The sequence below is a fragment of the Schistocerca americana genome, chromosome 2 (assembly GCF_021461395.2).
Source record: "Schistocerca americana isolate TAMUIC-IGC-003095 chromosome 2, iqSchAmer2.1, whole genome shotgun sequence".
In the NCBI taxonomy this organism is placed as follows: Eukaryota; Metazoa; Arthropoda; class Insecta; order Orthoptera; family Acrididae; genus Schistocerca; species Schistocerca americana.
Genome location: NC_060120.1, coordinates 461337505 through 461354819, shown reverse-complemented (window position 1 = coordinate 461354819; position 17315 = coordinate 461337505). Strand labels below are relative to the sequence as shown.

The window sequence follows — 17315 nt, the reverse complement described above, 5'->3', positions numbered from 1 at the left end:
TCTAGATGTGCAACCTTGTTCTAAGGGATTAAATGTAACATTCCCTACAGATTGTCATGCTTAAAATTTCTCCTGTCACTGTTGTATATGACATTGCACATGTTATTTACAGTAGTATATGAACATATGTAGTTTTTAAAGATGACACTGTCATCTGTATTTCCCCTTTATTCTCATAACAGATGGGTTGTCTAATTCTGGGGTATAAGTGACATGCCCCCAACCTACCTCTCTTCTCCATGAGAAAGGAAATAGTATAGGAATAGTTTTCAGGGTGTCTGTTCTTTTGGACATGTCTGAAAGAACAGACACAATCTTGATCCTGCGATCACTATGAATTAAGCCACAAAGGAGTTACAGACATTGGCTGTGAGTGGGTATTGATTTAAGTCAATTAGGAAGTTGAAAAATTGTGCAAGACTGGGATTTGAACCCAGGTCTCGTGCGTACTAGGCAGATGTGCTGTTTATCAGAACACAGTGGTCATCCCACCTGCATGCACTAAGCTAGCACGCCCCCTGTCAGACTCAAATTCCCAATCTATCCACACACTACTAATGTAGTGCCTCTTGTCCATTACCCTCATTACTCATGGCATTTTGCCAATTCCTATAAGAGTTTGGGCTTGGTGTGCATCTGTGCTGAAGCTATCATTGGCCGTCATTGCCTAATTATATATATGTGGTGTCTGTTCTTCTGACAGTAGCAAAATGCACCAATTGCCTTTTCATTTGGTTGGGTTATAAATGTGTTTAGTGTGCATGATACATCACAGTATATAAACTTTGTTTTCAATTAACTATTTCAGTTAGGCATCTGGGACATTTTTGATCCCAAAAGAGCAAATCTGACTGGTATGAGTGATGATCCAGAGCTTTATGTACGAAACATTGAACAAACCATCAAAGTTAACATCAGAAATTATATGGATTCACAAAATGGTAAGTATTATGTCTTACTATTCTGAGCAGTTCTTGTGTTTACAGTTTAATTTACATATGTACTCTGACTGTTCCAGCGAGTTCATACGTAATTGGTTTTCTAAGAGTCAGAATATGAATTTCAACAGGTTTCCTTATTTGCATGACCAACTTTTAGGCTTACCGTTCCTTGACGTCTCTTTTGCCTGAACTTTGAAAGTCTTCTTCTTTTCTTTAGCATCTCAACTTCTTTATAGTTATCTTTTCTTTGTGTAGTTGATTTTTGAGAAACACTTTTATTTATTTATTTATTTTGTAAACTGTCAACTTTGCTTTTGACGCTGGTATCACATCTGCCATTATTTCTTCTCTTAGCATTACTTCTTGTAACTTTTGCAGTGCAGTTTTGTGTTCCCATGAACATGAGACATCACAAAACCATTATTACTTTAACCATTCTCTATCCTCTAGTTCTTCTAGACTTCCACCTCATTCCAGTAGATCTCCTTTTGTAAAATAAGAATGTGTCAAGGAGTACATAAAATATGCCCACAACTGAGGACAACCTCTCATGTAGAATTATATTTAGTTTGACCCTAAGGTTCTTTTCCTTTTTTTAGAGTATGGGAAATGGGAATACGGATAATTGTATATGCAACAAACTGTTCCCATAAATGTCTATACATGCATATAATTCAGCACAAAGAAAGCTACACGTGTACACTATACAAGGTACAAAGGCTGACTGGACTAATAACATGGCAGCTCGTCAGAGCAATTACAGTTCAAAGATCATGCTTTATGTGGTCAATGTGACCTATCAACACAACACAGCCCCCCCCCCCCCCCTCCACAGTACAGAGTATGGCCTGTGAAGCCTGAGGGGAGGTCGTGTGGGCGTCAGCGTTGAAGTGAGTATTGCGAGGTGGCAGGCAAATGACTGGAAGCTCCAGCTCAGTCAGGGTGGCATGTGAAGGCATGGTGATGGGATGCAGACCCACATTGTAATCAGACAGCCAGCGGGGGCAGGCAATGCGCTGGCCGGCCCGGGAGTGGAGATGTGCGGAGGGGTGCGGCGTACGAGCATGCCTGCCCCTAATGCAGATCGAGCCGTCCGAGGAGATGAATGCACGAACTCTTGATGGATCACACTCTCAGGGGAGGGACAGGCTACGCACTATCTTTCCATCTAGTTCCTCGTTGAGTGTCAAGTCTACAGTGTCTGTAAGGAGCACGAGCACATGGTCATCGAAAGTGTCGACACAGTTAGGTGGTACATTGCAGTGCAAATTGAAAGTTGGGGAGGAAATCTCTCCAGTAGATGAAACGTAATCAAACATTGCACATGGGGTTGATGACGACTTGCTTGGGAAACCCGCGAACTGTGGTGATGAATCATCAGAAGGAGAAGACCCTACCATGGGATTAGCTAATTCATTATCGGGCTCGGCAATGGAAAATTCGTCCAGATGGTCTGACTGGGACGGCAGAGAGGTGTCGGAGTCCACAAAAGCAAGCTTGAGCCTGTGTAGCGAAACAGTCTGTGGGTGATCTTTAACCATAATGTCGAACGTCGTCTCGCCCCTCTGGAGTCCTTCAGAGGGGCTGAGGTATGGGGATTGCAGGGGTTGTCTAATGGAATCAGCCCTGAGCATAATGTGGGAGCATATGATGGGTCCGGTTGGCACATAAGTGTCCGGGGAGGAATGGCTGACAGGCAGGTGTACCATGCATGTCTAAAGTGGGTGCGCATTCCACTAATAAAATCTGGGGAGGTGGGGAAATCCACAAGTTCCCCGGGTAGAACTGGGTTCTCACCAAAAACGAATTCAGACATGGTTCCCTGTAAGGCAGGTTTAAAGGTCGAACAGAGACCGAGTAACACCCAAGGAAGCACCTCAGACCAGAGGCAGTCATGGCACCTGAGTGCTGTTTTAAGGGTGCGGTGCCATCGTTCCACTAAACCATTGCTTTGCGGGTGGTAGGCTGTTGTATGAAATTTTTTGTCACTGCAAAGGTTACATAGAATCTTGAAAAGTGTAGACTTGAACTGTCAACCCTGGTCGGTGGTGATGGCGGACGGGCAATAGAACCTAGCGATCCATGATGAGGTAGGTCCCTTGGCCATGGTTTCTGCTGTGACCTTGGGTAAAAGAAGAGCTTCCACCCAATGAGACATGCGGTTGATTGTGGAGAGGATATATCTGTGGCCCTCTGACAGTGGCAGAGGGCTGATAAGGTCGATATGAACATGACGAAAACATTCTTGCGGAATGTCAAGCTTGCCAAGGGGGGGGAGAGGTGTGGCGTCCGATTTCATTGTGTTGGCAGGAAATGCAGCTGCGTGCCCAGGTTTAACAGTCCTGCTTAACATTTTTCCAAACAAAATGTTCGGTGATGAGGCATGTGGTGGTGTGGACGACAGGTTGGGTGAGGTTATGCAAGGCATCGAAGACTTGTCAGTGCAACGTGGGAGGGAGCAACGGTCGCAAAGTGCCAGTAGAAGAGTCGCACCACACTTCATCCAAAACGCTGGAGAACTTGGCTTTGGTAAACACAAGTGATGTCTGAGGATTCATGAAGAGAGCTTGATATTCCTCATCAGAGGCCTGGAGAGAGGCAAGGTCAGATAAATCGATGATGCGTGAGACAGTATTGATCTGCGAAAAGAATCAGGGGGGGATATTTTCCGTGCCTTTGATGTAGTGTACGTCCATAGTAAACTGAGAGACCATGTCGAAAGATGAAGAAAGAAAGGCCCTCGATGTCAGAGCCAAAGTGTTTGATGGCTTCATAGACCGCCAGAAGTTCTCTATCAAAAGCAGAATATTTCTTCTGTGCTGTAGACAGTTTTTTAGAGAAGAAATGAAGGAGTGAAACCATGTCACCTTTGCGTTGCTGTAATACTGCCCCAACTGCGATGTCGCTAGCGTCCATAGTGATGAACAACTTGGCAGACAGATCGGGGTGGGTGAGCACAACAGCAAGAGTTAACGCTGTCTTTAGAGCCCTGAAGGCCCCCAATGGACTGACTTAAGGCCCGAAGAATGTTTGCCGGGAATCGAGTCCGCCAGCAGGTCCTGCATGGCGGCGGCAGAAGGTAGATGTTGGCGGTAGTAATTTATAGTACTCATGAAATGTCGGAGTTCTTTGTACATAGCTGGGGGTAGAAATGATGTGATAGCCTGCACATGCAGGATTTGGGAGGCTGTATTCTGTCTGCTGAGACCGTGTAACCCAAAATTGTCACAGAAGACTGGCGCAATTGGAATTTATCTTTGTTGACCTTGACACTGTTGGAGTTCAAGGTCTGGAGGACATGGGATAAATGATCTTTTAATGGTCCTCTGTCGACTTGCTGAAAATGAGATGTCATCCAGGTATGCAAAGCAGAACTCAAACCGTCATAGGATTGAGTCAATGAAACATTGCCACGTTTGTGCCACATGCTTTAAACCAAATGGCATGAAGTTGTATTGGAACAAACTGAGCAGCATGATGATAGCAGTCTTTGGAATGTCTTCTGGCGCTACTGGAATCTGTTGATAGGCACGTATACTGTCAATCACACTGAACATTGTGGCGCCCAATAGCATATTCGTGAAATCGTTTATGTTCAGCACTGGGTAATTGTCCATGATGATACGAGCGTTTAAGTGTCTGTAATCACCACACATTTGAAAAGAACCATCATGTTTGGTGACAAGGTGAATCGGTGAAGACCAATTGCTGTCCGATGGCTGTAGAATGCCTGCCTCCAGAAGTTCGTTAATTTGCTTCCGGGCCCCACGCAACTTAATGGGGTTGAGGCGTCTAACCTTGTGCCTAATAGGAGGGCTGGCAATGGTAATTATCTTGTGTGTCATTACGTCAGTGACGGAAGAGACTGAGAACTGCACACGAGGCTGAGTAACATCCTCATGTGAAGTTTTGGGATGAGTGGGGCGCAATGAGGCGTATCCATTAGCGCGAGTGGGACAAGGCAGCACGAAAATCACATGCCTATTACATGAGCATGGCGTGTGCTTGTTAAGAGAGGTTGGCTGCACATACAGCAAGGAGCGGATAGGAATGTGCAGCGACTGTCTGTTGTTAGCTTTGCCTTGAGTAACTCCTTGAGTAACTGGCACGGGCGAGAGAACGGTGGCGTCATGCGGGGAATGGCGATGGCCGCCGAATCACGTGGTTGGCACATGAGAGAGGGGGAATGCTTACCAACACGCGGGGCGGCTGCCTGCGTGGTGGGGTGTGTTCGCATCACGCATGCGACTGTCATTAGAAGCACTGTTTGAAACACATGGCATTGCTCGTAGCGGGTGTGTGGTGGGTGCTGAGATCACTGAACATGAATCGTCACATGCAATGAATGTTTTTGAACTAACCTGATAAGTGTCGGTGCTGGTGCTTGCTGATGAAGGTTGATCAGGTGAAGGAACTTGGACTGCAGTTGCAGCAGCGAGGTATGAGCTGCGGTGAGCTCGTCAAAAGTGTGAGCAATGCATTGTTTCAACTTGTTGTTTTGCCAACAAAGTTGCACCACTGTGTCATACTCTGACAGTAGATTAGTGACACAGGTCACAATGTTGTTCGCAAGGGTGGAGCACTCGTAAACCAAATCTGTGTCGCAACAGAAACAGAATGACGAGCACAAGTGCCTGAGTACGGTATCTGAGTGTCAGAAGAGTGGTGTAGCTCTGAACCTTGGACTATGTTCGGGGAGAGTTTATAATGGGACAAGAAATCCATACCAAGAATTGGTTAGTCAATGTCAGGAATGTAAAAAGTCCATGGGAAATGTAGAGAAGGAGACAGACACACCATAACTTTAGCAGAGCAGACAGTTTGTAATGTTCATGCATTGACAGCGCGTAAAAGCAACTTCGTCAGTGAAAAAACGGGAGCAGCCAACAATGTAGGTATGATGGACATTTCAGCAGCTGTGTCGACTAGGAAAACAAGTCTGGACGAAATGTCAGTCACGTATAAATGACTGCTCGGCTGAGAGGACGAGTGGAGGGAGTGCAATGTTTGAGGACGCCTGTGAAGTTCCCCACAGGACTCAGCGTCTTTTAGATCCTGCGGTTGGCGTTTGGATGCTGGCAAGGTAATCTGCACTTCTTGGCCTCATCCCCGAAAATCTTGTGGTACCAACAGTAAGGATGAGCCAGATGTGGCGGTGGTGATGATTGTGACAGCAGAGGGGGTTTGTCCTCGTTGATCTCTTCCAGAATGTAAACCACGACGTATGGTGCATGTGCGATTCTTGAGTGCTCAGAAAGAGGAGAGAGCCAATGAGCTCTGCCCAGTGGTGTAGATGGCTTAGAGGCAGAACGAGTCCTGCCTCTGCCCACAGATGGCCAGTAAACAGGAGGCGTAGTGCCAACTAGCGGTGAGAGGTGTGCTGGTGGTTTTTGTCGCAGTAGTGCATACAGCTGATCTGCGATGCAAAGGCGAGAGACGTTAGGCTCGAAAGAGTGCAGTAGCAGGTGTATCTGCAGGTCAGCAGATAACTTGGCAAACTATACCATCCACAGCGTAACGTCCGGCATTGTGCGTTCACTCACAAGTAGCCGAAGGCGGCGCCAGAGTTGTGACGGAGTGGGGTCCCCCAGGTGTTCCTTGTACAGGATCTTGATTATTTTATTAATTCCTGTGGTGAGCAGGCGAATCGGTCCAATATTATCTTCTTGGCAAACTCGTATTTTGGTGGCAGTGGTGGCGAAAGGAGGTCACAAATTAAATCTGAGTGGTCATGGAGGTGCGTGACAAGACATAGAAATTTAGAGTTGTTGTCAGTCACCTGATGTAACTCAAATAGGTGCTCCACAAGCACGAGGGAGGGGTGGGGGGTGGGGTTACTTTCAGCGTATCTTGGAAGGCCTGCTGTCCTGTGGTAGGATTGCCCCCCTTCTTGCAGCGGTGTACCGTAGGTCTCTAGAAGAGCGTAGCGTTCTAAAGGATCGGAAAAGGGCACAGGTCATCCCCGTTTTCAAGAAGGGACATCGAACAGATGTGCAGAACTGTAGACCTATATCTCTAACGTCGATCAGTTGTAGAATTTTGGAACATGTATTATGTTCGAGTATAATGACTTTTTTGTAGACTAAAAATCTACTCTGTAGGAATCAGCATGGGTTTCGAAAAAGACAGTCGTGTGAAACCCAGCTAGTGCTGTTCGTCCACGAGACTCAGAGGGCCATAGACACGGGTTCACAGGTAGATGCCGTGTTTCTTGACTTCCGCAAGGCGTTTGATACACTTCCCCACAGTCGTTTAATGAACAAAGTAAGAGCATATGGACTATCAGACCAATTGTGTGATTGGATTGAGGAGTTCCTAGATAACAGAACGCAGCATGTCATTCTCAATGGAGAGAAATCTTCCGAAGTAAGAGTGATTTCAGGTGTGCCACAGGGGAGTGTCATAGGACCATTGCTATTCACAATATACGCAAATGACCTGGTGGATGACATCGGAAGTTCACTGAGGCTTTTTGCAGATGATGCTGTGGTGTATTGAGAGGTTGTAACAATGGAAAATTGTACTGAAATGCAGGAGGATCTGCAGCGAATTGACACATGGTGCAGGGAATGGCAATTGAATCTCAATGTAGACAAGTGTAATGTGCTGCGAATACATAGAAAGATAGATCCCTTATCATTTAGCTACAAAATAGCAGGTCAGCAACTGGAAGCAGTTGATTCCATAAATTATCTGGGAGTACGCATTAGGAGTGATTTAAAATGGAATGATCATATGAAGTTGATCGTTGGTAAATTAGATGCCAGACTGAGATTCATTGGAAGAATCCTAAGGAAATGCAATCCAAAAACAAAGGAAGTAGGTTACAGTACGCTTGTTCGCCCACTGCTTGAATACTGCTCAGCAGTGTGGGATCCGTACCAGATAGGGTTGATAAAAGAGATAGAGAAGATTCAACGGAGAGCAGCGCACTTTGTTACAGGATCATTTAGTTATCGCAAAAGCGTTACGGAGATGATAGATAAACTCCAGTGGAAGACTGCAGGAGAGACGCTCAGTAGCTCGGTATGGGCTTTTGTTAAAGTTTCGAGAACATACCTTCACCGAGGAGTCAAGCAGTATATTGCTCCCTCCTACGTATATCTCGCGAAGAGACCATGAGGATAAAATCATTGAGATTAGAGCCCACACAGAAGCATACTGACAATCCTTCTTTCCACGAACAACACGAGACTGGAATAGAAGGGAGAACCGATAGAGGTACTCAGGGTACCCTCCGCCACACACCGTCAGGTGGCTTGCGGAGTATGGATGTAGAGTAGAGTAGATAGGCTGTCCTGTAACCCAACATTACTGGGGGCATGTTACTAGCAAACATGTCCCGATCAATGGCCAGTTGAAATGTCCCTGATGAGTCATGGAAGCATGACGTGGGAACGAATGGATGAGCGGTGTGTGAGGTAGGCCCGTAAACTGGTTAAAGGCACAGTACTTAATTTGTCCACCTTGGAAATGATGTGGAAGGCCAGCACGGCAGGTGCAGACGGCACTACAGAAGGAGCAAGCGGCTTTATGGTCGGAATTGGGGCCCCCTGTGAGTGAGGGGAGGCTGGCGGGGGGATGGTTTGGTACTTGGTGTAGCAGCATCAAGAGTTTTCTGTACACATCGGAAACACACCTGCTGCGGTAGAACTATAAATCACTGGTGAAACCTGCTGGCAGTCACATTGTCATGGTACAACATTCCTGGATGGTGAAGCACCGTCGGGTGTGCATGAACCCATGTGGTCGAGAAACTGGGCGACAGATCTGGTGGTTGAGCCTGGCGAACTTGATGTATAAAAATGTCTGTTATTAAATTGTGAGGAAGGCGAAACTGGCATAGCTTGATAGCAGTTGACTATGTGAGCGCTTTGCATGAATGGCGTTGCACACAGCACTACTGTAACCAATGTTGCAGCGCGTAGAGGATCAAAGCACATGTGCGAATTTGTGTCCCTTTGAACACTACACAAGTGATTGATCGTTACACGATTCTGGAAATCGTCCACTTCACCTTTCACATGTTGGCATGCACAGTCCGGTGACATAAAATCTGAGTCCATTGTCTCAGGTAACGGCGTAACACTTGGCCATTGTAGAGCTGCAAAGTTTGAGGTTAACTTTGTTGGAGATTGTGAACCACTGTCCGTTAGTGGTGCAACAACCATTGGCAGGGGATTAGAGTGGTCTGGTAGTAGAAGCTGAGCCTCCAAATCCTCATATAAAATGTTGGGTGAGGCAGCCATGGCGCCGAATGCAAACCCTGTTGATTCCACACAGCCAGCACGGAAGTCGCGGAAGACGTAGAAACTTCAGGGTCACCAATATGGGAAATGGGAATACAGATAACTGTATATGCAACAAACTGTTCCCATAAATGTCTATACATACATATATTTCAGCACAAAGAAAGCTACACGTGTACACTGTACAAGGTACAAAGGCTGACTGGACTATTAACATGGCGGCTTGTCAGGTCAGTTAGAGTTCAAAGATCATGCTGTACGTTGCCGATGTGACCTATCGACGCCACAAGAGCATACTCTGTCTGTATTGTTATATAACTAACACTCACCTGAAAATAATTGTTACTTCTAAGTAACCTGAAGACTGGAAAAGGTCATTGTTCTTTGTGAAATCTAGCTAATAGTGTCACAAAAACATTAGGGATTCTTAATAACACTTCACCTAAAAAACCTACTAACAACTCTATGGACAACAGCTCAACTGAAAACCATGTAGGCCCAAATTATTTATCTGAACTTTGAAGAGAATGTAATAATATCAGTTTTTGATTCATAAATAAATATTACTTTTTATGATTGACCTTTACTTGACATGTATTTAGTTGCAAATAACATCAACAGATACAATAGTAAAGTTGAAAGATCAACACCCATCTTCACTGTTGGCAATTCAGTGATTAGCTGGATCATTCAGCCCAGTTTGTCAAGTTATATTTTTTTCTGACTGACTTTTGCAGTTCTGTCCATGTTTCATTACTGATACCTCATAGTTATTAAATACTTCTACCAATAAATTGGTAGATCTTTCACCATGAGGAAGTAATTTTCTCTAACTGTTTCTACTCCATGCTTGTGAACAACAGTAGTGGTGATGTTGGTACAGTAATTGCTAATTAGACACACAATGGAAAAGATGACTTTAAAATAATTTGCTACAAGAAATATTCCATGAATCTTTTTTCTTTTTATGATTGGAATATCGATGAATCTTGTTCAAAACACAATAAATGCTAAATCAATGTCCTGATTCTCAGATCATATGAACCTCTGCAAATTTTATCTTAGGATTTTTCTGTAATTTTTCAGCTTCGAAATATAATCATTAATCAACTCATGTTTCCCAGATCTATTGGTTGTTCATCCTTATTTGTTTACTGTGGTAATTTGTACCATACTTTGACCTGCACTGTCATCAACCAGTTTTTGTGGCTGCTTGTCACACTTACATAGTCACTTAACAATTCACAGCAGCCACAGACTATGTAAGCCATACATAAGTTAAACACTTTTGAAAAAATAATATTACTGTATAGCCCATCTGGACAATTAAGAGGGTTTTCATTGTAGTTACTCTTGTGCAGTAAGAATTTCGTGTATTATGAGCTTTTGGAAGATGTACATTACAATTACTCTGTTAATAAGAATCTGACAAAAAAATTTACAGTAAACCTTGATTTCTGCATGTTTCAAAATAGCAAAAAGAAAGGAACACTTCTTTATCAATTTTGAAACTTCATCAAAGTAAATACGGTAACATAATAACTGTTTCCTGGAGGCTTTTTTTTTTTTTTAATAAATTGAACATTTCTCTCTTTACAAAAATTTCATACTATAGGAATGTTTATTTTGCAATACAGTCTAAGAATGAAAATATAAAAATGATTTGCTTGTTTTCACAGGTGAGCTAACTGCTTATGGACCAATCGAGAGATTTTATGCAACTCATCCATTTTTATATTTTGTACTTGATAAGGAGACTCATGTAACACTGATTTTGGGTAAAATGACCAACCCTCTCAGTAAAAAAATAAACTGATTTCTTGACATTTACAACCACCAAGAGTGATATTATTTATTTGGTTATATGTTTCATACAATAACCCATAAAACTACTTTAAGATTTAATCAGTAAGACTTGGCCTGCATCAGTCAGGCATGTTTAATCAGCAACTATTTCCTTGAAAGCAGTGGTAAAAATTGAAAGTTACAGATTTTGGCAGGTAACTGTAGTTCTCTGACAGTTCGTTATGAAAAATTACTAGTTATATTATGAAACGTCAGTGTCATTGAGTGCTGAATATTGGAATTGGTGTCTAGTAAAACAACAGGAAACATTTCAATTATCAACAAATCAGTGTTCTCAGGAAGCTGATTGGGAGACCATCAGGAACATTATACATTTCTGTTGCCGAATGTTAATGCACTAGTTAATAATGGAGAACCCATTATTGTCTCATATCAGAGAAGAATCATATTAGAGAAGATAGATTTCGCATTTTTACAATTGTTTTCTGATTTTGTATTAGTTAAACAACTTTCCTTTACACGTGTTTTTTATATGCAAATATAACAAATTCCTACTTTCTTTAAAAGCCACTTTTTGTTGCCTTCATGATCTGCACATTTGATTGCAGATATTTACTAACACAAAATTTATCATCTTGTCAATTAAAAATCAGTCATTTATCTGATGGTGAGCAAAGCTAATGAATATCGAAAAATGGTAATGGAAACCTGTTGTCAAAAGTAGAGATAATTTTTTGGGAAAAAACTAGGCATTACAGGAATGGTCAAAAGCCATATGGTATATTGTCTGCATTTTTATGACGCTTAGAGTATATTGTAAGATACATAAATCACTCACAGGTGATAGTACTCCAGCAGTGAAATCTGTGGAAGGATTGCACTTCTGTCATGTTGAATGGTTCTCTTCAGTTTTCATTGGTCCCGTTCTTGCAGGATCTTTTTCTAGTCACAGCAATGTCAGAGATTTGATGTTTTGCCGAATTCCTGATATTCACAGTACACTCATGAAATGGTCATACCATGTTTGTGAAAACGCAAATAAAGACTTTGGCAAATCATCATATATGTCACCCTCACCCTTTTCCTTGTATACTCGTAATAGACGTAAGATATCTGTAAATGAAACTGTATTTATTTGGATTAAAGGTAAAGGTACTTGTGAATATGTAAAATTATTTTTAAGTACTTCCACAACATGTGATAGATGATAACAGATCATAGTAATACGCCATGAAACTTGCAAATACAATTCTTTTAGATTATTGAGGGGCAAAAAAGGTAAAAAATAGCACAAATACACTAATTTGTTTGGTATGAAATTTTTATACAGTTTCTGGCCCTTTGATGACTTCTGTAAATTATGATTAAGCAACATGTAGATATAGCACTATCAGTTGAACTGGGATTGTACAAAAGCTCCCTCTGGGAATAGATGGTGAACTACACTGAAGAGCCAAAGAAACTGGTGCACGTACCTAATATTGTGTAGGGCCTCCAAGAACATGCAGAAGGACCACAACACGACATTGCATGGAGTCGACTAAGATCTGAAGTAATGCTGGAGGGAAATGACATCCTGAATCCTACAGGCCTGTCTATAAATGTGTATGAGTACAAGGGGTGGAGATCTCTTCTGAACAGCAATTTGCAAGGCATCCCAGATATGCTTAATAATGTCCATGTCTGGAAGTTTGGTGGTCAGCAGAAGTGTTTAAACTCAGAAGAGTGTTCCTGGAGCAACCCTGTAGCAATTCTGGACGTGTAGGGTGTTACATTGTCCTGCTGGAATTTTCCAAGTCTGTTGGAAGGCACAAAGGACATGAATGGGTGCAGGTGATCAGACACGATGCTTACATATGTGTCACCTGTCAAAGTTGTATCTAGATGTATCAGGAGTTCCATATCACTCCAACTGCACATGCCCCACACCTTTACAGAGTCTCCACCAGCTTGAACAGTGCCCTGCTGACATTCAGGGTCCATGGATTCAGAAGTTGTCTCCATATCTGTACATGTCCATCCATTCGATACAATTTTTAATGAGACTCATCGGGCCAGACAACTTGTTTCCAGTCATCAACAGTCCAATGTTGGTCTTAACTCGTCCAGGTGAGGCATAAAGCTTTGTGTCGTGCAGTCATCAAGGGTACACAAATGGGCCTTTGGTTCCAAAAGCCCATATCAATGGTGTTTTGTTGAATGGTTCACTCGCTGACACTTGTTGATGGCTCAGCAGTGAAATCTGTGGAAGGATTGCACTTCTGTCATGTTGAATGGTTCTCTTCAGTTTTCATTGGTCCCGTTCTTGCAGGATCTTTTTCTAGTCACAGCAATGTCAGAGATTTGATGTTTTGCCGAATTCCTGATATTCACAGTACACTCATGAAATGGTCATACGGGGAAATTCTCACTTCTTTGCTATCTTGTAAATGCTGTGTCCCATCATCCATGCACCGACTGTAACACCAACTCCAAACTCACTTAAATCTTGAAAACTTGCCATTGTAGCAGCAGTAACCAATCTAACAACTGTGCCACTCACTTGTTGTCTTATATAGGTGTTGCCAACTGCAGCACCATATTCTGCCTGTTTACATATCTCTGTATTTGAATACACATGCCTATACCAGTTTCTTTGGCAATTCAGTGTATGTCCCTTAAAAATTCCATGATGATACTGTAAGAAGATATATTTTCTGATGCAAGCGTAGTAGTGATACTCGTGAGAAACTGGTGTTTTGACTCACTTAGTTTCCTGCACAAAAGTTACTTTCCGGTCACAATAGTGGACACACAAAAATAATAAGTGAGGTAAAGAATCTTTTGAAGTTGACTAAAATAAACAAATTGATGAATCTCCAGTACCCACTTGTGGAGATGACCACAGCATTTGAAGTGATTGAAACCCACCCTTATGATGGATATTAGATGTTGTCTACTGCACATCCAATTCATAAGTAATGATCTTCTGAAAGTATATTGACTTATTGTGTTAAACTTTTTACGTAAGATTATGACTCTTCATGAGTAGATTACGACAGCATTTGAAATTTTTAAATTTGTTCAGTCATTATATGAAATAGTAAAAACAAATTTTTTCCTCTTGGAAGTCGTTAACTAGACACCCTGCAACTGGGACCAGGTGTCAACAGCTGTTTGTTAATGTGACTAGGGCCTCCCGTTGGGTAAACTGTTCGGCGGGAGCAAGTCTTTCAATTTGACGCCACTTTGGTGACTTGTGCGTTGATGGCGATGAAATGATGATGATTTGCACAACGCAACACCCAGTCCCTCAGTGGAGAAAATCTCCGACCCAGCCGGGAATCGAACTGGGCCCTTAGGATCGACATTCGGTTGTGCTGAACACTCAGCTACCGGGGGTGGTGTTTGCTAATTCAAATGGCCTATGAGATGGGAGGTTTGCAGCCACACCCTCTGTCATAACACTGATGTGTTTTGAGGGAGGGAGTATGATTATTCTGCTTGGAGACCAGAACAAGAGAAAACAGTACTCTCATATGGTTGTGCAGTTGACAAATATTTTAATCATATTTCCCCACTGCATTTATGTAGCTGTCATGCATTACTTGTTGATATTTGTTGTTTCATGTTTGGTGAGCAGATGAATTTTGTATAACAAAAGTAACTTAGAAAAAATATTTTCAACGCTGGTTTGTCCAGGACATGTTGCTTTTGGGTAGTAATTTCTATTCAGTGAGGAGATCTGTGTTTTCGTGGAGATACCATAGCTTTTCCAGCAAACTTTATGTATATTAGCTAGTTTCTGAACAGTTGGGAGCCCTAGAGGTAGGTTTCTCGACTACATACATTTATCTACCATGTACAGGCATTCAGATATGGAGCAGCATTTCCACTGCTCCCAAGAGTGGAGCACTGTCCATTGTTGAAGACATCATTCCGATCCAGATTTTAATGCAGCAGTACTGTATTTTGCCTAATTTGACATGCAGCAACTGCGGTAAAAGGTCACTTCCTATTGTAACTGAGGTTGCACCAGCTAAAGCTACTGGGTGAGTACTGTGGCAAGCTGTGCAACTTACCAAGTATGGGTCAGTGCAAGGAGACCATTTTATTTTAGCCTCATAAGAAGGTGTCTGATATGGGCATACCACATCACTCATGAGTTGTATATTAGTCCCAGGAATAGTGCAGTTGATGTTATTGACATTATGTGTGTAATGCTGCATGTTGTGGGTTCATATGCATACATCAATCATGAAGTGTGAAGTCTAGGTTGGGTGATGTGTAGCTGGTGATCACATTGATTATGACTGCGCCACAGCTGGCTGTGAACTGCTGCCAGGAAATCCCACATCATTAAATACACTGATGGCCAACCATTAGCAGTTGGCATGCTAACATGGCAAGATTCTGAGTGTGTCTGCAGTTAAATTATGCATTCAGTAAAGAATAAAAAATTCAGAAAATGAATAAAAAGTCCAATAAAGTCTCCACCAATCATATAATACAGATATTGGTTATGTTGCTAACTTCTCTTTATTGTTTTTACTATTAGAAAGACATTATAGTAAAATAATGTTGTGCACTCATTATTTGACTAAAGGAGTAAGTTACAAGAATAAACAATTAGACTGCAAATTTGACTAGTTACCTGCTGTTTCAGTTCATAGTGTGAATGGTAGAACTGCATGCAAAAGACAGTTTAGCCGGATGTAGAATTAATCTGTTTAATAAAGAAATACAAAAGCGCCATAGCGTAGAAATCTACCATTTGTGTTTAATGTAAAATATTTTTGAAAACTGTAAATAATTTCAATTGGTGGTCTAGGAGTTGAATGCTAATATGACTCAAGTAGGGGTCATGTGACTAAGCTGTGGATAGCGAAAGCAGTGCAGGTTCTTCGCGATCTTTGTGCTACAGTTTGCAATTGTAAAGATGTGTTTACTCATTGAGTTAGCCTGAACAAATGTTACTGACTTTCACATTAGACTGTTGAAAGTGATAACTGTGAAGATTATAACTGTGGGAATTAATAGACATTATCATGCCTTTGTAAAAGTGAAACACTACATGTGTAGGAATTGTTTGCTTGCACTGTTTTCCAAAAATATCATTCATTAACTGTGAACATTAATCTTTTTATGCCCACCAACTGAAGGAACCTTTTTTGACTGAAATATAACTGAACTTCAATCTGAATCTGAGTCCAGATACATTGCTTTCCAAATGGACCACTCCCAGATTACGTGATGTTTTTGTAGTCAAACATGATTTGTATTATTCACTGGCTGTTCATAGGCTGGCATATTATTTATTGAATTAGTATAGGGCTCAGAGCAATGGTGTACAAGCAAATCCCTGTGGAAATGAGCCAACAGGCTGTGCACTCGCCCCCCAGGTAACACTGTATTGTCTCCCAACTCAGTCCACAGAGCCGTAGACATAAACATTTAGTTTGTCATGTGTTTTAGAGACAAATGGCTACTGAGAAGAGGTGTATATTGCATCCATAACATCATACAAGGTGTTTCAAAAGGAATAACCTGTTTTGGACAGTAATAATTAGGAAACATGGGACGTGCTGGCAAGGAAATGTGGGTTATCCGAATAGGCATGGCCTAGAGTTTCATAAAATCACCATTTCATGTCAGTCAATGCAGCTTTTCAGTTTGCAGTCAGTCAAAAGTATGATACCATCCACTCAAGAGAAGGTGTCTTGCGTGCTGCAGTATGCAAAGAGTAAGTCAGCGATTTCAGTTCAGTGCGCTTTTTGTCAGCATTTTGACAGTGATCCATCTGCACCCAAAAAAATTCATTGTTGGTAGAGAGGAGACAGGAAGCTTGTGAAAAGGCAAGAATCCAGGTCAACCTTGCAATTCTTTTTTGAGAAAACACAGTGACTGGAATGAGCTACCTTCAAATGCTCCAGAATTGGCTTTTCCACGACTTCAAGAGGACTCTGATGACTTCACTTTCCAACAGGATGGAGCTCCACCACACTGGCACAACAATATACATCATTTTCTCGATGACACACTGCTACAATGCTGGATAGGGTGCACAGGACCCCAAGACATTGTCCTGCATTCTCGGCCTCCTTGATCACTGGACATGACCACATGTGATTTTTGCTTGTTGGGATACATGAATGATAATGTGTTCATCTGTCCTTTATGTGTAAAGTTTATGAGGAATTTAGGTACCATCTAGACATTGTTTGTGCTGCTGCTGGTGGACACATAGAGCATTTGTAATGGTATAGCTAAAACTTTAAGATTTTGTATTTTGTAATTCATCCCATGTTAGTAGTATGTTTTTATCAATAAACATGAAGTT

The 17315-nt window shown here is 42.0% G+C and overlaps 1 protein-coding gene across 3 annotated transcripts in view; it reads left to right on the top strand.

The window, feature by feature from the left end:
- LOC124596039 (location of vulva defective 1-like) overlaps positions 1-11015 on the top strand; it is a 99144-nt gene extending 88129 nt beyond the window's left edge. For all 3 annotated transcript variants that reach the window (XM_047135006.1, XM_047135007.1, XM_047135008.1), the window contains 2 exons: positions 809-941; positions 10870-11015. In XM_047135006.1, the coding sequence (XP_046990962.1) occupies positions 809-941; positions 10870-11006 (270 nt within the window). In that variant the 3' untranslated portion in view covers positions 11007-11015. The remainder of the gene's footprint in view (positions 1-808; positions 942-10869) is intronic.
- Positions 11016-17315: the final 6300 nt, after the last annotated feature.